The sequence below is a fragment of the Herpailurus yagouaroundi genome, unplaced genomic scaffold (genome assembly GCF_014898765.1).
Source record: "Herpailurus yagouaroundi ecotype Mexico unplaced genomic scaffold, PumYag 29, whole genome shotgun sequence".
NCBI lineage: Eukaryota > Metazoa > Chordata > Mammalia > Carnivora > Felidae > Herpailurus > Herpailurus yagouaroundi.
Window position 1 is genome coordinate 71,980,399 of NW_024412377.1, and position 23,148 is coordinate 72,003,546.

The 23,148-nt window shown below is 40.2% G+C and overlaps 1 protein-coding gene across 2 annotated transcripts in view; it reads left to right on the top strand.

Moving 5' to 3' along the window:
• The window catches only part of EFNA5 (ephrin A5), a 277,399-nt gene that overhangs the window by 212,634 nt on the left and 41,617 nt on the right, over nt 1–23,148 (top strand). For both annotated transcript variants that reach the window (XM_040447090.1, XM_040447082.1), the window contains exon 2: nt 15,733–16,025. In XM_040447090.1, the coding sequence (XP_040303024.1) occupies nt 15,733–16,025 (293 nt within the window). The remainder of the gene's footprint in view (nt 1–15,732; nt 16,026–23,148) is intronic.

Here is a 23,148-nt window from a genome sequence, read left to right on the forward strand (position 1 = left end):
TTCAGACATGACTCCTTCAAATTGAAAAGAGAAGTTGTTCCAGTGAGTATTCTCATCTTCTCAGAGACTCTCCCTCTGATGTGATAACGTGAAGTACTTTTTCGTGGCACCCATAATTTCCACTTACACTGTTTAGCTTATGCAAACTTTTATTTTTTTTTAATTTATATATGAAATTTATTGTCAAATTGGTTTCCATACAACACCCAGTGCTCATCCCAAAAGGTGCCCTCCTCAATACCCATCACCCACCCTCTCCTCCCTCCCACCTCCCTATGCAAACTTTTAAATAGGGCTGTAGATGTAAGAGCATATGAAGATATGTACAGATTTTGTGTGGCTTTGCATTATTGTTTAGTCAGCGAGGATTCTAATGGAGTGCCGGGGATGAGACAACAAGAATCTAATCAATAGTCACAAAAAGCAAATGAACTTGCATAAATTAGCACTCTAATAGGAAAAGATAAATGCATGTACTTTTCCATCTTTCAAGCAATACACGTTATTGAAAGAGGTCTAACAGACACCGCCTTGATTTATTTTTACCTTTTTTTCAAGGGTGCTGGAACTAGAAAATGCAAGTAAATTGAGCATTCAAGGTGGCTGCTGGGAACCACTGAAATCAGATCAGTGTATCAAATACAGTATGTAGAATTCAGCATGTTATGTCCACATGGATGACATTGTCATTATTGTTGCTCATAACAGTATAAATAACAAAGCTCTCCAGAGGAAGGTTTGTTCCGTGACCAGGGTTTGTCTTGGAGAAAGCAGTCTCTGATCCTGACATTCAGGCCTTTTCAGTGCACTCCACTGTACATTTACACCATATCCACTAAGCAAACAGCAGGAAGTGTTTGTCAGATGTAGAGTGGCTGGGTGCCGAGGACCTGGGCAGGCACAGATCAGCTGCCACTGTAGCATCATACAGTAACTTTGCATCACCAGCGGCGGTCAAGGAATTCTCAGGGAGTGAGATCAGCAGCGTGCTTTCTCATTACACCAATGCTACTCTGTTGGGGGTGCGGTGGGGTGGGGTGGGGTGTGCTGGCTCGGGCACAAATGTCAGAGGGTAGCGAGTGTCTGGTACTACAGCTTCTAGCCACAGTAAATAATTAGTAACATCCAAGAACTTTCTCTACCACTTCTCTCTGTTCCTTCCAACTCTTGGTTTACTGTTTTCTGTCTTGGGAAAGGAACTGGGTATACAAGGGGCTGCCAAGTAACCTTCACTGCCTTGGCTAAAAGGCAGAAATGTCCGCCATGGCTTTGCTCTCTCACTCGGGCAGCTTCAGGCTGGCACAGCAACCTGATCGTTTGTGTTCCTGGCTGAAGAAGAAATACCCTACTGGCTTCATAATGGCGCTTCTCAAAGAGCTCACCTATAGATGGGGAGAAATCTGCACTCCAGGGAAAATTGGATATCCTCTTTCGTGATATTAGGGAATACTCTGGTTTGAAGTAGGCACTTTTTAAGATCTGTGTAAAATTCACAATGTTACCTTTTTTTTTTTTTTTTTTTAAGCACCTAGAGAACTTTCGCTCTTTGGGAAGTCTTCTAGAAATTCTATTTTAGGGGAAATACCATCTGTATTGTTGGAAAAGAAAGAAGAATTAATTTGTCAGTGTTGTTTTGATCTCAATCCAGAAAGCCAAAAAGAGTTTAAAAAAAAAAATGTCTGTTGAGTATCGGCATTTCTTATCTTTTTCTTTGCATATTTTAAAAATAGGTCTTTCCTTAGCTCTCTTCCATTATGGTTAACTGTAATCAGTACTTTATGGTTATATCATATAGCTTTGTTTCATTAGGGCAATGAAAATGGTATTGAACAATAGCAATATAATGTGGGGAAACAGTTTGTAATTCGGTTGGAAATTGCTAATGCCGTAGACAGTCCCTAATACAATCAGCTTGACTTCCCTAGGAAAACTTGAGCTAAATTTCCTCTATTTTTCTTTTAAATCTTCTTATAAAGTGGGGGTGAGGAAGATTCTCTGATCAACACTGGAAAGCTGGGTCCCCCTGCGTAGAGAATTTCTTTATGCATTGAATTTTGAATGACATCTACAGGTCCTGGGAAGAGCTACTATTTAAGACTCAAACTTTCCCTGGAGACTTTTTTAAAAGAGACTAGATAATTAACAGTCCTGAAAGGAAACAGCTGGAAGAGATGGTGCCTCAAAGTCCCTTCCACTGGTGTCTCTCTCTATCGTTTTGATGCAGAAGCAGTGTTCCTGTGAAATTATTATCAAGTATTATGTACCAAGGGAAAACTAGAGGCCATCTCTTTACAAGCCTATGTCATGCATGCTGTGTGATTCAGGAATTTATAATCACTGTAGGTTAAGACTGGTCCACAGTAGTGGTGTCTAGGAGTACAAAAGTAAATAACCTGGTGTTTGTAAGGAGTGGTAAGTTAGGATTTTCTCTCTCTTGACTCTAGTAACTGTATCATGGTTGTTGTTGAGCCAAAACCCATTATAGAAAGTTTTATGTGAGAAGAATTCTTAGACTCAATAGCACACATAAATATTTAGCTGCAAATACAATGCTGAGAATTCCACTTTTAATTCCATGAGTGCTTGGGCACGCTGGCTTACACTATGCCATTTAGCAAAAAAGGAGCAATGTGTTTAAACTTGAGATTCCCTATAAATTTTTCTAGTCATTAGAACCGATAGAGCTTCCTCTTAGGTGATATAAATTTTTAAATATCTTAATTGTCTAACAGAGAATAGCAATATTTCATATTTCCAGACATGTCCAAACATCTCTGACGTCTTTAGAGAGATCAATTATATCTCGAAGCCACCACCTTGATTTAAAAAATAAACAAAAAACATTTTATACTCTACCAGGAAGTGCTACTGTGCATATGTGAATTTATAATTTATTCCTTCAGCTTTTATCCTAGAAACTTGTATTCAAACTAAAAAAAAAAAAAAAAAAAAAGGGTTAAAAGAAGCCTTTCCCATGATTCCTAATTTCCAGTTAATTTCCTGTAGTGGCTTAGAATACTTGGTAACTTCTTAGGATTCCAAACCCCGTGGAGGTGTGTGTAAGCCTCAGGTCATGTCCCAGTCATGTGGTCAACGCAGTGCCAGCGCAGCTTTATTGCCGCGCAAGCAAAAGGAGAAGGCGTTTCTGCAACCTGGACACTATCCTTCCTTCCGCCAGCCTTGCATATGGGGGCTGCTTCAGGGCGGGGTTCACAGCGCCAAGTCTTGCCTCCTTGACCAGTGTGTATCACGTGTTTCCTTCTCTACTTGTGTTTGTAAAACCATAGTAACGAGCACTTTCAGTGACCAAGACTTAGGCTTTTCATTTAATGACTGGGATTCCTAAAACATCCTTGGGTGGGTCTTAGCTGTGATGAGTCTCTTCTCAGCTACAGAGTGTTCTGAGACAGAAAATCTGGAGTATATCAACATGAATTCCTGGTTTGCCTACATCTTTGCTTCCCACAGATAGGGTTGAAAAGTATGCTGTGTGTTTGTGGAATGGGGGGGAAAAGTGTCTTTTAGAATACAAAATGGGCTAAGACTTTGAGTATCTGGCATACACTGAGTAGGTACCTATATATTGAATTAAAACATCAATAATCAATAAATGAAACTGTCCTGTTTTGTAAATAAAGTGATCAGTGAGCTATAATGCCATTTCTAGATCCAGATTCGATGCTGAGTCTCAGGCTCATTTAACAGCCCCTCTGTGTTTCATACGAGGTTTGCTGTTTTCCTGACTAGCTCATCCACACTGAGTTTGTAACTTAACAGCAACTTGCATTCTTGCTCTCTCTTTTGGACTTGAACAGTGTGAAGGGCAATAAAATGTTAATGTGCATGTCAAAGAAACTTCGGGATCTAGGACTGCACTACCCAGCACTGAAGAAAGCCAGTTGTGACCCTGTCCTCTCAAGGCTCATGATGCTGAGTTGTCACCCAGCATGAAGTGCCCGTTATCACCCTCTTAGTTCATCATCTTTGTGTCTTGGCATTAACCATCCCTCTGAAACCTCACAGTCCCTGCAAGCGGCTGATTCAGAGCTTGTAGCAGGACCAAACATTCTGAAAGTTCAAGAGGAGGGTCATGTGCATTGGCTTTGAACTGTAGTTCTCTTCCAAGGTAGACATTTTAAAAGGGAGCTTATTAAAATGAAAGGGGAAGGGGAAAGGCAACAACTCTATTCTCTGCCACGGAGATAGACAAGCATTTAAGTAGGTAGAGAGATTATGGCACTTGAGAATCCCCTAAAGTGCTTAGATTTATTTCTCAGAAATAAATGGTGAATTGTTTATTTCTTTCTCCCCTTTATGTTTCCTTGGGATAGAGCAATTAGTTTCTTATTTTTTATGATTGCATTATTCTTGCATATATCTTTCTGTGGTCCAGGCTATAAAAGTAAATAGAGGATCCAGCTGTATGAATGAATATCCTTTTAATGAGTGTGGGAGGAAATAATAATACTAAGTAGTGCAAAACCATTTTTATGTGATGAACCGAAGTACCTTTGTTCCTAGGCTCCCCAGTCTTAAGCCACAGGCCACCAGTAAATGTGTGCATAAAATGACAGTTTTATGTATTCTGGTGTTAACAAAGGTACCTCGTGGTTGGTGTTGTCCCCAGAATGCACTTAACAGGATTTTTGAAAGGCGGTGGCATATTCTGTTTTAATTTCCAGGGTCGAGGAAGGGTAAAATAGAGTCTGTGACTTTTCTGTAACACCCTTCATTCTATCTTTGGGTGAAAGCCTTGCTGAAACAGTGAGATAACACAGTTGCTGGGTGATAATACAGTCGTTTTCATGGTGCCGTGAGTTAATTTCAGAGGTGAAACTATCCTTGCTTAGGAAAATGAGGTGCCTTCTCCCCTCAGACCGGCCATTTGCTTGGAACAGCAAATGGATATTGAGTGTCTCCTCTGTGCAGGGTACCGTGGGGGGCTGCCGGCATTGGCTCCCTTCCCCCCCTCCCCTCCCCGACGCCCTTCCTTCCCAGCCATTGTTACCTTGTTCTTCATCAGTGTTTTGGGTTTTTTTGTTGTAATTCAGTACCATCCCACCCCAAACCCTTCCGTTAATTAAACTTTAAACTACCTGTATAAGTTTGCTCAGGCTGCCATGACAGAATACCAGAAACTTGTTGACTTGAACAACAGAAATTTATTCTCGTGGTTCTAGAGGCTAGAATCCCAGGTCGAGGCCCAGCAGGCCAGTTTCTGGTAAGAGCACTGTTCATAGCTTGCAGAGGCAGGGGTCAGAGGGCACTCATTTTAGAAGGACGCTAATCCTGTTGGGTCAAGGCCCCACCCTTATGGCCTCATTTAACCTCAGTTGCCTCCATAAAGGCCCTATCTCCAAACACAGGCTCACGTCGGAGGTTGCAACTTCAACATATGAATCAGGGTAGGGCACCCAATGGGGGGAAAAATCCTAAAATTGCGGAGCATACCATGGCTTGAACTTTGTACCAGTTACTGAACTTTTAACCTGACACCCTGCACCTCCTCCACCTAGCAGTGGCACATGTGAACTCATTCCGATGATCGCAGGGGAGAGCTGGGAAGTCCCAGGATAAAGCCAAATGAAGAATCTCAGGTCCCATTTGCCTTCCCACCTGCCAACAGGGACCTGGAGTATTTAGTAGAGGGATGAAAGAACAGATTACTAACTCCCAGAAAAGCCCAAGATAATGGATTGGTCCTAGTCTTCCCTGACAAGGATTTGAGTCACTATTTGGCAGCTTTGAGGTGACTCTGGTCAGTTCCTGAGAAAGCTGCTTTCCTTTCCTGACTCTGGCTTGAGTGGCAGAGACCAGACGTTCTGGTAGGAGGGGCACCGTCTGTACCCCCCATGACTCCTGCTAACTGGAGCAAACCCTGGGCACATCCCAGCCCCGTCTAGGCCTGACCTGAGCAGAAGGGAGCCTCAGAAGCAACAGACCCTCTGGACTGCTAGCTCGTGGTTGCTGGGACACGGCTCAGAGCAGAACAGTGGTTGGCGGAGGCTGAAAGGGAGCCTTGGATGTTGCTGCCAATGTGATAGGCGGTTGCAGGATTTTGTGAAGCAGTCTGATGAACCCTCTCAAATAGAGGCACCTAATGCTGCTCAGCTGTGTAATTGGGATGGAAATGGGCCAATGAGAGGCGACAGTTTGTGCTTAACCTTTTGGGAGTCTTGTTCCAGGAGACTGTGTGTGGGGGGAAAAAAGAAGCATTACAAATAATAAGCTTCTCCGCCTGATTTGTAATGAATTAGTAATAAATGGCCTAGCGCTCTACAAAAGTCTGACGATTACAGAGCAGCTAAGTGCACGGGACCACATCTTATTTTGATCAGCTGTAGCATAGCAAAGACATGTAATTATCATAATCTAACAATTAGCCTGGCATCACTTTCCAGTGTTTAATTACCCCGATAAATGGTAATTGAATAGAGGACTTAATGACAAGAGAGAAACTTTCATTCTGCCTTAGGTGCTTAAGTTGTCTACTCGGCTGGGCATAATTTTCTAGCATTGCTTGAACCGCGGTCCTGATTATAATTTTCCTTTTTGCAGCCGGCCATTATTTTGTTTTCTGATCTTGACCCTTGCGTATAATATTACGTAGCTCTTCTCAGAACTTAGTACTGGGACCCAGGACACAGAAGGAGAGTACGGGGCACTTTACCCAGTTCTGTTCTTAAGCATTGCCTGAAATATCCTTCAGATACAGTTTCCTTCTTTGGACATGTGTCAAGTCACTGCCATGTGCAAACACTGTGCTATGTGCTGGAGGTACAGAGATGATGAAACACCAGCACTATCTCCAGGGAGCTCTCTCTCTAAAAAAAGGTCTGTATAAAAATACAGTAATGATCATTATTTCTGTTACAGCGATTTGCTCTCAGCATGGACCCAGTTGCCTTCTAAATCTATGTATTGAGCTTGAGTGACTGCACGACCTTTCATGACCATGCCCACCACCTCACCTCTAATGGCTCACCTCCAGATCTCTATTCTCTTACCTTAGGTTCTTCTCTGGTTCCAGATTGGTATCCACTTGCTCACAGGGTTATCACCAACCAAATGAAAGTAACTGCTTCTCCCATGCCAATTTGCATAAGACCAGCAATAATGTTTGCTTTGCATCCTAAAGCTTTATATGAAACACTATTATTATTAGTGTTTTGCCCTAGTATTACCAAATATATGCCTCCTCTTGCAGTGTGCAGATCAAGCATAGAAGAAGGTGTTATTTCCTTTCTTTCTTACTGGCTTGTTTTTTGTTTGTCTAACAATAAGTTTATAAGAGAGATTAATTCCTTGCCACAGAGGTCTTGGGTCCCCCACCCAGAATTTTTGAAAAGTCAGGGCCAGATTTCAGACTTTGATGGTAAAATGTCCCGTAAGTTATGATCAAGACAGAAGACAAATATTTATTTCACTGTTCGCATATCGGGACTTAAGAACCACTAAACCGTTATTTGAATTGGTTAACAGAAATGACATTTATTATAGCTCTTTGGTTATTGTTAATTAGTGTTAATTACTCTTAAAACTGGGAGTAGCCTGAAATTCCACTGGGTAACTCCATCCCCATAAGATACAAAGGGGCTACCTGTATGTAAGCAGTTTGGCAGGTGGCTTATTTGTTTGATTGACTCCTGCATCCCCTGAACAGAATCAGTTTGTTTAATCCTGTTCTCCTGGGACAGCGTCTGGATAACCTGTTCACTGATTTCCTGCATCTGCTTTTGGACCCGTGTTTATGTGGCAGGTGCTCTGTTCTGTGCGCCTGACATGATGTAAAACTCTGGATAACTTAGGGCACGAAGGGCAGCTTTGTCAGGAAGCCCCAGACCAGCAGGAGTCGAGAAAGAGCCTGTTTTGCTTTGTGGAAGTGACCTCTGTTAGGACATAATCTGTGATTCTTTATTTTATTTTACTCCCTTGTGGAAAGCCATTTTAGTGATCTGCAGTGTGTTGGGTGTGTGGGACTCTGCCTGGTTAATTCTTTGGCTGACTTAGCCTGTTGATGTTGACACATTCTTACTCCATGCGTGAGGCCGCTCTGGGGGCTTAGAAGCAATTAGACTGTCACCCAAAGCTCCCAGTCCCTTCCTGAAGGCAAGTCTTGTTTAGGCTCTGCCAATTTAATGCTTTGTTTCCTTTGGAGCTCCTCAGTCAAGCTAATAAAACAAACTCCAAATGAGTTAAAACACTGGAAGAGAGAAGATTTTGTGGGCCTTGTACTTGAAACAGGTGTTACTCTTGGGAGATACCAATTGTAAAAAGTCATTCAGACTGATGTGACTTGTAGCAGAAAAGCAACAAACAAAAGCTAGTTGAGGTTTTGTGAAATTTTTTTTTTCAACGTTTATTTATTTTTGGGACAGAGAGAGACAGAGCATGAACGGGGGAGGGGCAGAGAGAGAGGGAGACACAGAATCGGAAGCAGGCTCCAGGCTCTGAGCCATCAGCCCAGAGCCTGACACGGGGCTCGAACTCACGGAGCGCGAGATCGTGACCTGGCTGAAGTCGGACGCTTAACCGACTGCGCCACCCAGGCACCCCAATTTGTGAAATTTTTAAACCGCTTGCTGTTAAAGCACATGTACGCCTACGTACACACGTGGAAAGAAAAAAGGTGACAGGTTACTGTACTAAAGCACTAATGAATTCCAAATATCTGGCCACGCAAATTACATCTTATTCCCATCACCAGCAGTTACTGAATTCAAGGCAAAGCTCTTATGCTGCAGAATTTATAATTACCAAAACATGCATGCATAAGAACTTTATTGGAATTGATATTAATGGATAGATAGAACACCAGCGCCGAGTTCTAACTATTTTGTCAGTTATCTTGTGCTCCGTTGGGTACAAGTGTATGTGTTATGGCATACAGTGCTTTAACTGCAAAAATAAGTAAGAAACGTTTCTGAAATTCATCCTTGAATATTTTTTAGCCTGTAAATCTCCACTTCTCTGGGAAATTCAGTTGGGATTGGTATGTTCTAGAGCCTGGAAGAGTGGATTCGACTGCCTGAAATGTGTTTTGGTCATCAAACCTCATTCATACTTACTTCATTGAGCCTTAGCAGCTGGCCTGGTAGTGGTGAAACTGTGCAGGACTCCGTCTCAGAGCCAAAAATGAAGGTCAGTTACCAATGCATGTGGATGACAGACATGTTTCAGCCCGTGAGAGAAAGAAGACATTAAAAACCAGCAAAACAAATCTTGCTTCAGCCCCCAGGTGCTATTATTCATCTACCCTAAGTTTGATTTGCTGTTTGTATTTCATGCTCTAACCTCTGCAGGAAAACAAAACAAAACAAAAAGAGCATCTTCAGACTCAGGATATGAAAGCCATAAGGCTTGCATTCTGTGCTGAGAGAATAACAGAAGGAGACAAGGAGAGACATGTTTGCGACAGAGACTGCCATCCTGCCCGTCTCCTCGCGAAACGTGTTTATAAACCAAACCCCATGTCTGTCGAGGGCCCATTAGGACTTCCAGGACAAATGAGAAATTCTTCTGGTTAAGAAGAGACATCTTACTCTCAAATTAGCCTTTAAATCAATAAGAGTAGAGTCAAAAGACCGTGCTGCCAAGATATATTCACTCTAGATTTAGTTCAAAATTTGGGAGGAACCCTAAGCTGATAAATTTCCTTAATCTTTGACCATAAATCATATCCTTCTTTTACATTTCAATTTCAGAATGTAATACATTAAGTTGCCTTGTAATTAAAGAAGTGACATTGTAGTTCTGTTCAAATAGGAACATTAAGACAATCACCCCTTTGACAGATTAAAATGCATTTAAAATGTAATAATCAACTATCCAGTTCATGAGAAATAACATTTTCATTACTGAATACTTTAAAACACTACATGAAAGGGGGATAAAAGTGTCTCACAGCTTCCTAACCTCTAATAACTACTCTGTCTCCCTTCAGAAATGCTGTTTCTATATTTATGGAGTGAAGAAACTTCACTCAGGAGCTGCTTGATAAAATACCTCAGTACATATTTCCCTGGAAGCAGGCTCTCTGCTGTGCCAGCAACATATGCTAAAGGCCAATTTAGAATGTTTTAAATATGCACCATACCCTTCCTTTTCCAGTTACTAAAATGAAATGCATCTTGGCTTTAGCAGATGAGGAAGGAGGGAGAGGAGGCACACCGCAGGGGAAAGGGGCTAAAGAGGAGCTCAAAGAAGGATGGTTATCGTGCTGCTACTTTGCAGCCCGAAACCCGGGGCGCTGCCCACGTGCCCTTCACGGTTAGCCCTCCCAGCTGTCAGTATCCACAGTACACGAGCATATGGGGCAGAGGAGGACGTAAGGTCAATGGCATGAGGAACCATCCACTGAGAAAGAAAGCTAGGGCACATCTACTTACCAGAGTGGAGAGGAACCAAGGACCGCGTCACAGTAAGTGGAGGCCTTCCATTTGAAGTTGGTAAAGGACCAGAGTATTCAAGTACTAGATGGCGCTTCTTTCAGTCTGCAGATGAATTCTTTGGTTAGAACGAGGGAAGTCTTCATGGTTCTTGCTGACTCTGGTCAGGAAGCAATGTTTGGTCCCTGTCTGGGGACAAAGCTGGGGCACTGTTGATAACTTAAATGAAAAGGCAAATTGTTGACTGTTCCTTATCTGTGTCTTTATTTCGTTTGAGTCCAAGTCATGAATCACTCTCTGTAGACGAGTTAAATAAGGAGAGGGATATTAACAATAGTGTTAAAGGTATAATCAAAACTACGGTTAGCTGTGGCATGTCATCAGGTAAACACTGAAGATAAACACTGAAGACAAACTAAGACACACATGTCTGCAAATAGACCTTCTAGTTGAAATCCCAACTTCAGTTGTTACTTTTGCTATCAGTAGCTGTGAAATGTGCTTTTTATATCCAACCTTTCAGGCAGCTTCTGGGACATCAAGACCTACCATAAAATGCATAATTCATGTTTAGTAATTGAGTTGATAAAAAAAGAACTAGTTGCCATACTGAATTTTCCTTCTTTTAATTAACTAGGATGACCCTTTCATTATATATATATATATATATATATATATAATGATATATATATACACACACATATATATATGACATTGATTCTTAACCAGCCTACTGTCCAATTTTGGCAAATGTATATAATGTATTCTTGCTACAACAGGGTATATATATATATTGTATGTTAAGTGGAACACTGGCCCTGTAGCAGTGCAACTCAGTGGAGAACAAGGACTGTCTTTCTATGCATACAAGATGTTTCCTGGCATTTGAGACTTTTGTATTATGAGAACACAGGGCAGTAATCATATTACTCAAACGCAATCACTTTTCTAAGTGTGGTACCGGTGCATACTTTTACATTGTAAGCCACTGTGATAATTTAGTAGAGATTGTATTGTAATTATTGCTGGCTTGTTGGTGTGGAGCCAGAAATTCTTACGCTTCATAATATGCAATGATTTCAGAGAGGAAGAGCACCACAGATAGAGTGGATGGAATTAAAGAGAAGGAATAAAGGGGAGACCTTTACAAGAAAATTTCCAAGAAATTTACCAGTGCGTTTAAAGTGGCGGCCGTGCTGCCCATAACATTTGTAAATATTGTCATGTGGAATCATTCTTCTTAGGTTTGAATTTGCTCTTTTAATAGGAACTAAAGTTCATGAAAGCTGTTTCCTGATGGGGGGAAAAAAGATGCCTTTATGTCAGCAGCTACTGAGCTTAATAGCACTTTCTTCTGTGAAAGAACAGACTGGTATACACGGGTCAGGAGCTAACCCTGCGATCTGAGATGTATTCTGGATGCTGACACACCCTTCATTTTAGGAGTTTGGGACCAATGGAGTGGGGAGGGAGCAGGGCCAGCACACCTTGCAGCAGACTTCCCTAGAAGATCAATGTAAACATAAGGGAACCCAATGGCACCAAAACCCTTAAAAGGGCTCCTTCAGGTCAGGGGAATTACAACAACTGGTAAAACTTGGGAACCATTGCATTTAGCAGGAAAGAGAATTTACTTCAGGGCCGGATAAGATATGGGTTGAAATCCTAACTCTGCTGCTTATTTCCTGTGGGGGGGGAAAATGAACTAAGAGGATAACAACCTGAGTGTCATTTCCTCATTGTTCAAATAAAGCTAATTATAACTACCTAATAAGGATTTCATATGACAACACATGTAAAGCCATAACACAGCATATCCTGGATGCAGCAAGTGTTTGTTGCATCAGTGAATGAAGGAGAGAACTGAAACCCCATCAAGAATTAGAACTGCCTTTCTGGGGGAATAAAGGGTTGACCTAAGAACTTGACTTGAGCAATTTACTCTCTCTGGAAGTAGAATAATAAAGAACTTCAGTTCTGAGTGAGGTTTCAATGCTTGGGCTTGACTTCTGCCTCCACGTTTTACTAGTTGGGTGACATTGAGCACATTGCTTAACTTCTCAGTCTCAGTATCCTCATTTTTAAGCGGGAGTACCAATACTATAGTGTTCTTTAGGATTTATGATGGAGATTAAATCGAGATAATGAATATAACATAATAAACAATTATATTAGCCATACATATGTGCCTTTTCACAGTAAGGCCCAAAAAGAATGGTCCAGTACTACTTTGTAGCCAAAGAGCATGATTTGGGGTAATATCTATCCCTATATAACCCTAAACTTTTCTTTGGATCATACTTGGGTATATTATAGAAATGCCTTTTATGAGTTTTTGTTTATTGATGTTTTTTATATTTATATTGTCCATTTGGGGGGAAATTACATTATTAAACTAATTTATACAAATTGAAGATGTGAAACAGAAGCATAAGTTGATTCTATGGTGACTCATCATCTTTATCATGTGGATAGAGGGGTAGAACTACTAACCGCTGGAGTGATCACATACTCAAAATAGGCTCCACAGTGATTCATTGAACACCCCACACAGAGTATAATGTCATCAGAAAGGGAAAAGGTCAACCCAGTATAAAATGTGTCTTCAATCTCATGGATTATTTTATTGAAACTTAAGCAGCATTAACAGGGAGAAAAGTTGGAAAAGGGAAAGTAAACTCAGGGCATCAAAAAAATCAGACAATTTGTAGAATAAAGCAATAAACAAATGAGTCTGGACAGTGGCAGTTTTAATTTTTTTTTCCCTACACTTTTAAGCAGTGTCAGGTGCTAGTAGAAGCTCAAATGAGTGACACTTAGGGAAAGGAAAAACTTCCCCCTTGAATGTCTTTAAAATCTATAATAATAATAATATAATAATATAAAGTGCATCTGGGCATTGCCTCCTGCTGCATTTCTTGCCTGGCTCTCAGCCAGAACTGTCAGGCTACTTTGAGTGCTGATGATTCATATCCCAGCACCCTTTTATCTGAACGTTGCAGTGTCTTTTCTTTGTACTTTGGCAGTGATGTTACCTTGATGTTCAGAAATCTTTTAAAAGCAACACAGGCTTTCCTTGCATCTTGACAAATCATCGTCTGCCAGTAATGAAGAAAGAGTAAACCTAGTTCCGTGATCATTGTAAATATAAAGAAATAAATACTTCCAAGTGGGTTTTTTTTTTAAATTTTTATGCATTTTGAGACCCTCTAACAGAAAAAGTGATCAGATCATCTTTCCTTATTCTCCTCGTATAAATCAGCATGCTGCTTTTCAAAAGCATTGATCAAATGGAAGTTTCTGTGGATCATTTGATATGTGAGGACAGAATGTAGGATTTTTATATTATTTTTAAAAAGGGACACGGGGATTATCGTTGGTGTTGTCGTATACATTTACTGATGTTGCTTAAGAGTTAGTATTGTGTTAGTTATCGATTTTAATATGCTTTAATATATCCTGATAATAGTGCTGCACATTCACATGGTGCTTTTTAGATGTTTCATCATCGGAGACTTGAAGCAGTTGTGTGAGGTTAGCAAGGCAGATTCTCATTATTGTTCCAGTTCACATATGAGGAAACTGAGGGTCAGACGGTTTATGACTCCCCCACCCTACCAGCAGCAATCCAGTCCTTAAATTGAGGTTACTCACTAAAATGAGTAGTGTCCACTTTGATCACGTTGCATTTTAGAAAGGAATCTCAGCTTCTTCAATGAATGTGTAGTATCCAGAGTGAAGGTGGTAGTATATCTCCTGGGCTGAATGCTGGTCAAAACAGCCTCTTGGAGGTGTCTGTTGTGTTTGGGGGCTACATTTTAAGGGGACACTGGGAAACTAGAGAGCATAAGGAGAGTTGAGAATCTAGAATGTGAGGAGCCTGGGAACAGAAATAACCAAACAAGTCAGGATTTTCACGTAGTGAGAAAGGAAGATACAGAGACCTAGTTGACACGTCCAAATGTTTTATGGAGTGCCTGGTAGAAGAGGAATTAGATTTGTTCTTGGCGATGTCAGGCAGTGGGAGTAGGATCACTGGATAGAAATTACACAGAAGCAAATTGATGCTCCATATACGAGGACACTGGCTAAAATGTAGGCGTGTCCAAAAATGGAGTAGACCAGCTCACTGACATGTTTACACTGAGACCATCTGACTTGAAGACTACATGGCTTGATGGGTGCTTGTCTTTCAGCTTGTCTTTCAGCAGTAACATAGTTTTATGATGAATCTTCTAAGGCCTCAGAGAATTTCCTCACTAGCTAAAAACAGAGGGGTTTTGTAGACTTTTCTGTGCTGACTTTAGAAAGCAGTATACGTAACAATTCCTGTTTCACACATCATTAGTTCCTGAGAAATCTCTTCATCCAATCGGGAAAGACATATTAGTTAACACAAATACTCAAAATTTTTGTAAGGTAAGAGTTGAAACAGACAGTGCAGTGTGTAAGGTGAGGTGTGTGTGTGTGTGTGTGTGTGTGTGTGTGTGTGTGTGTGTGTGTGTGTTATTTTAACTATTTCAGGATGGAAGTGGTCCTGGGTTTGCTGTGTTCATCTGTGTCGTCAGTCCAGCCCTAGGACACAACCTATAAAGTTAAAAGAAATGGAGGGGAAGGGGAGGAAGATGATTTGATTTAGCTGGTTTTCATTTTCTTAATATAGAAAGGGATGGGGCATCAAAAGAGATCAGCTGAAATGAGTTTGTGACGTAAGCAGATTCACTAATGGAAACAGCTGATTAGGACCTGAAGTCACCATTCCTGGTCGAGCTCAATCACTCACTGCTTTGACATTATGCCTTAGATTTTTATTTTCCTCTAATGGGGAAGTGTCCTAGGACTTTTCTTTCCAACCTTTAAATTTTATGGTCCTAATTCTCTCAGTTTGATAACTCTAGTTCTCTACATTTGCATAGAAAATTGAGAATGGTCGCAATTATAGCAAAACCAATTCAGTCATTCATTTGTTCTTTAAATGACTTATTCATTCATTCAAAAACACTCATCAAATGAAACACTATTTTGAAATATCAAAACTTTGCTTCAGTATATGTGATTTTAAGAATGAAAGGAAAACAGCAAGTCAGTATCTTAACTACTTAAGATGAATGTGAAGAGTTCCATTTTCAGCGTGTTTTGAAACAAACGTAATAGAATTCCTCTGTAAAATTGTTGTTGCTTGTATTTGGAATAGAAACATATCCTGAATCATAATGGGCTGCAATAAAAACTTATTATAATAAATCTCTTAGCACCAGCATGATTAAAGTTATTCCACCACTGATTCCAAGCAGAAAGTCTTTTCCTTATGAATAATCTCATCTTTGTCTTCTTCTTCCAACAGATTCCAGAGGGGTGACTACCACATCGACGTCTGTATCAATGACTACCTGGATGTTTTCTGCCCTCACTATGAGGACTCGGTCCCAGAAGATAAGACTGAGCGTTATGTCCTCTACATGGTGAACTTTGATGGCTACAGTGCCTGCGACCATACTTCCAAGGGGTTCAAGAGATGGGAATGTAACCGGCCTCACTCTCCAAATGGACCACTGAAGTTCTCTGAAAAATTCCAGCTCTTCACACCCTTTTCTCTAGGATTTGAATTCAGGCCAGGCCGGGAATATTTCTACATCTGTGAGTATATCAAGATTTATTGTGTTGTAGGGCAGCTACAAGAACCCAGACTAATTTTTTACCCATGTTTCAGAGAATTGCAGAGAGTTGGACTCTGCACTACAGATGTCTCCTTGTAAATGCATACATCAGGATCCCTAGATACATTAGCTGGGAATTGAGAGCACAAATTAGATTAAAGACACAGCTCCTCTCCCCCTATGAAATTGCGTGTCAGCCTGTTCAGTGAACCACTGCTGACTTGTATTTCTTTTAAATGAAAATTGCTAGGACTTCTCCAAAGCTGAGGAAAATAAAAAGAGATTCCTGAAAAAAAAAATTAAAGGAAATAATTAAATTTACATAGCTTGGAGTCATTGGATTTCTTATTCAGGTGTCAGCAATATCCTTTCAATCATCCACACTTGCAGTGGAGAAAGCCAAAACTCCTGCAAATGTCAGCATGCTGGCGATAAATACTATCTTTGCACCAAGGAGAAAAGACAATTATTAAGAGCAGCTGTGTCTTTAAACAGGAAAAAGCGTGAAGAGTATCGAGAAAGTTCCAAAGGAACTGGTATAAGTGAGTTTCCCACCTGTGCCTCTGTCCTGAGAGAGCTCTAAAAGTTTCTCAAGCTGACCTCTGTAGTTTTCATCTTGCCGTGGCCTTGGTTCTTGTCCACAATGGACACCATCACTTCTTCAGGCATCGTACTAGTCATATATGCTAAGTAAAGGCTTCTCATACTTTGCATAAGTCATCTGGGCATCTTGGTATAAGGCAGATCTGATTGAGGTAGTCTGCCACGGGGACTGAGATTCCATATTTATAAAGCTCCAATGTGACGTGATGCTACTGGTCTGTGAACCACACTCTGAGTTAGTATGCTTACAAGTAATAATTTAGTCAGCATGCTGTATGTATGGACTTGACTAGTGTCACACATTGAAACTATCTGGCCTTTTCCAAGTATTTTCAGTATCAGCTGAAGGAGTTAAACGTTTCTTGTTCAAAAGTACATTTATTGAGCAACTTATCGTGGCTCAGAAATGTTGGGGGATGCAAGATCAAAAGACACTCCTGTCCTGAAGGAGTGACCATCTGCTGGGGAGTAGATGTAAACAGGCAGTTGCTGTATGAAGGTGAATGCAGGCAGCAGTGGGTACATGGGTACATGTAACTCACGTGCTTGAAAGAATCCAGAAGTGTGGCTGCACATAGCGTGTAGAGATCTAGGCAATACTACCCAGGATGCTTGGCGTTGACTTTTCACCACTCTTTGCCAGACAAACAAGACAAAAACATTACTGTTTTTTCGACTCGTTTCTTCAACCTGAATGTCCCCACAGACCCTTCACCCACATGGTTTTTTCAGTCTGCAAGGATTTCTAGTTCCTCTTCTCCAGAAAACAGAATTTTATAATGAGCTGGATTTCACCACCATACACGGGCACTCCCACTTATATTGAGATTGAATTTAAAAAGGGAATTGAACAGTACCAGTTTTATTATTTCAGTACATATTTTGGTCATTAGTCATGAGAAAACAGGTAAAAGGCTTGATACTATCTCACATTCGATCCATAAAATAAGAAAAGGAATATTGGAGTCCCACGGATGGAGGAAACACTGGCAGCCAGTGAATTCATACATTCTCAGGCAGCAGGCTCTTGCCTTTTCCTGATTTTTTACTTTGTGAAAGAATCTCATTCAGCAAATGGAAAAAAGGAAAGAGGAAGACTTAACTGGCAGGATGGCAATCATTAATTGCCTACTTCTAAAATACCCTACTGATGGAAGAGGAACTTACTGCCATTTCCAAAATTTACACATTGATTTCTCAGATTAAAACACAACAACAAAAACCAAAACTAAATTGAGAGCACTGAGATAGGAAACATACCAGCTAACTAGTTGATTGCATGATTATTAGAAATTATAGAATCCATTGAGGTTCATAAGCAAGATGTTATTATTCAAATATACCCATAGTGCTTATGACTGGTTTTTCCTCATTTGTGGTTAAATTCAATATTTCACTAAAAATCATTATGTGTCTTCTATAACATTCATTTAACGGAGTCATTTAACTGTCAAGGGCTCCTGTCAAAGTAATTGTTCCAAAATGCTTCAAAATATCAAGAGCTTTTTGCTGTTCAGCTGAGTTTAACCTGAATTACTTTTTTTAATGAAAGGTAAAATAGCACAAAATTAGCAGCAAAGAGATGTTCATTTATAAGAAGCACACTGGCCTCGTAGTCAGTTAAATTGAATTTTCAACCATGTTTTAGAACCACAAGAGCATGCTTCCCTGTCTTTTTAGTAGTGAAAGTGTTTCCTTTCTTCACGGCCAAGAGCAGGAGCGGCGGAGCTAACACGGATGTCATACAGACGTTTAATCTACTGTGGTCATAATTAAACTAAAGGATTCTTAGGGGACAGTTGGCCCTCAGTTGAATTTTCCTCTCTCCTAATATGCATGGAATGAACAAGATGATTGGGAAATGGCTCTTCTCACACTTATTACCTTACAAGAAACTCTGTTGCCCATCTCGGGAACAAGCCTGACTACCCACCGGTCAGTTTTCTAGAATGTTCTTCCCTGGATCGGGGTTATATTTCAGATCCTCCAGGGCTTAAAATCTTTAACAAGTTTTCCAAAGGGAAAAAGAAAGCTGTAGCCTTTTGGCAGTCCTGCGTTAGGGTGCTAGAGGGAGGGTTGAGTGTAGTGGTGAGAACCAAAATTCAGATATACTTGGCCTTGGGGGGAAGAAAAGAGCATATATTTCATACTAGGATATCTACTCATCACTTACTCAGAGAAGACACAATTCAGAACATTCCTATCAAGTTCTACATTATCCTCAGTAACATTTCTTTCTTTCTTTCTTAATGTCTGTGAGTTATACAAAATCAAGAAAATAGAGTAGTTGGAAGTATATGAAATTTCCTGCTTACTCTAGAAATAAAATGTCCTTCACTGTCCTAAATCCTTTATTTGTCCCAAGACTGACTCTATGCTATGTCCTCCTTTCCTTGGGAATAGGCAGTATTATGAAGTTATTACAGTGGCTAATTATGCGAAGGCAGACTGAGCCCATGCTGGAATATGACAAATACTGTTTTTAATCTACAGAAGTTATTTTGGTAAGAGATTGGCATACTAAAGTAATTACAGAAAGTCAGTGGTCTTTCTATCCATGATAGATTTGCAGAACTGCCAGTCAATAGATTATGGCGATAGTCATTTATATAGACTTCCTAAGGCAAAGAGTTATTTTAGAAACTTCAGAAGTATTCATTTTAAAAATGATTCTCATAAATATTAACCTAATGAGAACAAGTTTGAAAAAAGTTTTGCTGCTGTTATTTTTAAATCAGAAGAAGCAAAGGGAAATAAGTTAAATAAGGGACTTTAAGTTATTTTTGTAAGTCAGTAAGACACTAATTTTGAAAGTTCTCTTTTGTACAGTAAGGAAAACTGAGTCCTGGGCCATTCTCTTGGCCTATCTAACTGTTTGATCTTGGGTAAATCATTCAATCTCTCTGAATTTCTAATTCCACAGCTGCAAAATAATGTAGTTGGAATAGATGATTTTTAACATTCCTTGGAGCTCTAATATCCTAATCTTACTATATTTTATCTAAGGATCTGTGCATCACTGTAAGAAATAACCCCTATAAAATGTCTCATCCCAATGCCTTACTTAGTAGGTGTTCAATAAATGCCAGTTAAAGGAGTATCTGTAGGGGAAATCCAGGGTGGAGACACGTATTAGCATTATTGAACTTGTTCACCCCTGCCAACCTATCCAAGTCACCATCAGCTGTGGTTTCAACTAGTGCAGCAGGCTCCTGCTTTCCCCACTCATGTCGCTTCTCTGTCAGAGCCCTCCAGAGTGACTTTCTACCTCAGCAAGACAAAAATCCTGAGTCTCCAGCCTGACCAACAAGGTCCTCCATGGCAGGCACCCTTCTCGTCCCCACCCTCGCCTCTTGGACTTCTTGTGCTCTCACTGTGCCTGATGGTCTCCACTCCAGCCCCCACCACCACCACCACACCCACCCCCTCCCTCCTTCCTGTGTAGTGCCCTCCCCCAGGCTCCATAGGAGGGCCTTGGCACTTTATCTTCTCTCTGCCTGGGGTTCTTATTGCCCCAGCATCCACATCCCTTACTCTCACTTTCTTTAGGTCTGCACTAAAAAAAAAAAAAAACAAAAACAAAACTCCTTTATCAGAGAGGCATTCTGATCTCCCTATATAAAGATAACATCTCCATAATTCTCTAATTCTTACCCTGCTTTATTTTCCCTCAAGCACTCCTCACGCCTGACATTATGTACTTATGGTTGTTTGTTCATGGCTATGCCTGCTCTGTGCCCTGCATTACATTGTTTGGCACATAGTAGATGTTCAGTAAGTAAAGGTCACCACTGTTTACAGAGTACTTACTCTATTCCAAGCACTGTTCTAAACCCCTGCAGTTCTCAGAAAAGCACGATGAGATACTGTTCTTCTTTCCCATTTTATAGCCAAAAAAACAGAGGCACAGAGAAGTTAGGTAACTTGAGAAAGGTTCACACAGATAAGAAGTGACTGATCTGAGAGGAAATTCAGTGAATAAACAACTAAAAGGAAGTAGGGATGAAGTCCTAGGTCTCATATGCTTAAAAAGCAGAAACATACTTTACTTTGTATTTTTTTAAAAGTTAAAATCAGTGAGCCTTACTGTTGAGAGAATTTTACTTTATAAACTCTGCTGGAAATCCCAACTCAGATAGTAGCAAGATAGATTTTTTAAACACATGTATGCATTTTCTGCTCTCCAAAGAATACTCATCCATCTCCAAATAATATTTCAGCTGTATCTTCCCAGATGGGTGACACTTTTAATACGATAACTTTCTGACCCAACATTTGGGTCAAATAAATTCTTATTAAATCCAGTGAATATTCAGCCTCTAGACTGAATCATGCATGATTGCACACTTAATTTAGAAATGAGTGAGTTTCTTTCTTTTTTTTTTTTTAATTTTATTTATTTGGAGAGAGAGTGAGCAGGGAGGGACAGAGAGAGGCGGAGAGAGAGAGAGAATCCCAAGCAGGCTCCACACCATCAGGGTGGAGTCTGACTAAGGGCTTGATCTCAGGAACCATGAGATCATGACCTGAGCCAAAACCGAGAGTTGGACACTTAACAACTGAGCCACCGAGGCACCCCAGGAATGCATGAATTTTAATGCAAGACCTACAGTAAAGAAGACAAATGTTATTTTCTGAAAATGATACTAAAAAGGGAAAGAAATCTTCTAGCATTTGTCACATCTAAGGTACAGTTGATTGTCTTTAAAAGAAGATACTCCGAGTAAAAAATGATTAATAGTCACAGCACCCAGACAGAATCCAGGAGTTTCTGAGAGGTTATTTGGGAACACACTCTTCCTAAACTCACTGGCAAGTAAACTTGTACATGCGTATTGTTTTTGTCGTAAGCCTTCATACTGATAGGGTTATATAAGTGCAGAGCTTACAAAGGCCGTTTCTTTGAAGTTAGAATCCTGAAAACATCAATGAAAAGAACAATCAGGGAGCTGAAGACTCTCGCTCCAGTCTTTTTGGTGTACACATTTTTCAAAATTAAAAAGAAAATCATGGGGACAGTCTATGTTACTATGGGCATCATTCTTAAACCCACAGTTTATAACTCCTTGAATGCAGGTGGTAAATTGTTAATTCTTTGCTTTATGTGCTTTAGTTAAAAGTTTACAGCCTCAAGCTATGAGGCAGTTTTAATGTGCACTACACAATTTTTAAAACTGACAATATAAGTAACCTAAATTCTGATATCTTAAAGGAGTGATCAAGATCAGCTTCAGAAATCATTTGATTGTACAGTACAGTTATTGATAAAAGAATATTCAGTAAATCCAGAGAATATTAACATAAAGAAAGTCCTTCACTTGCCAAGTGGATATGTTCCAAAAGTTTATTTGCAGGTCAGGTATTTGGAACGTAGAGTAATAGTGTCTCTAGAAGTGTTGCTAAAATCAGGCAAACTCTCCATAATGTGGAGAATCTGCTTAACCATAGTATTGATTTAAAACTGTGTATTTATGGTAAGAAATAGAAAATAGCACCTAGAATGGTGTTCAATAAATATTTGTTGAATGAATAAATGCCATATTAGTAAACCAAGGACAAAAAAAAACAATTTTTTTTCCTTACATGCTAATGTATGAGAAAAACAGATAAATTGGAAGCTGTAGGTTTTACTGAACCCACTGTCGCAATTCCCTGGTTTCTTTTTTCTTTCCTTTTCTTTCCTTTTCTTTCCTTTTCTTTCCTTTTCTTTCTTTCTTTCTTTCTTTCTTTCTTTCTTTCTTTCTTTCTTTCGAGAGGGAGACAGACAGAATGAAAGTGGGGGAGGGGCAAAGAGAGAGGGAGACACAGAATCTGAAGCAGGCCCCAGGCTCTGAGCTGTCAGCACAGAGCCCGGCATGGCTCTCGAACCCATGAATTGCAAGATCGTGACCTGAGCCAAAGTTGGAAGCTTAACAGACTGAGCCACCCAGGCTCTCCACAACTTTTTTTTTTTTTAAGTTTATTCATTTTCAGAGAGACAGAGCATGAGCCGAGGAGAGACAGAGAGAGAGACGGAGAGAGAATCCCGAGCAGGCTCTGAGCCGACAGTGTGCATTGCAGGGCTTGAACTCCCCACACCATGAGGTCATAACCTGAGACAAAATCAAGTCTGACGCTTAACCAACTGAGCCCCCAGGCACCCTTCCCTGGCTTCTTAATAATGTTTTTTGATCATATGATGAGGATACCTCAAAGGGGAGAGTAGAACATGGTTTTAAAAGAAAAAGGCACAGACTCTGGTAAATGCAGCCTTGCCCTTGAATCTTCCTATACTCCTAGTAGCCATGTGTCTGTGGGTAACTAAGCCTCACTTTCTTCATCTATAAGACGGGTATATAATAATAGTTTATCATCACAGTCTTATTTCCAAGGCTAAAATAAATATTCTTAAAGATCAGTTGACCACCAAAAAAATGATTTCCACAATCCACGTCCAAAAATTTGTATGCCCTTTGAAAAGTTACTGCACCTTGAACAGCCCTCATTGATACTTAGGTAAA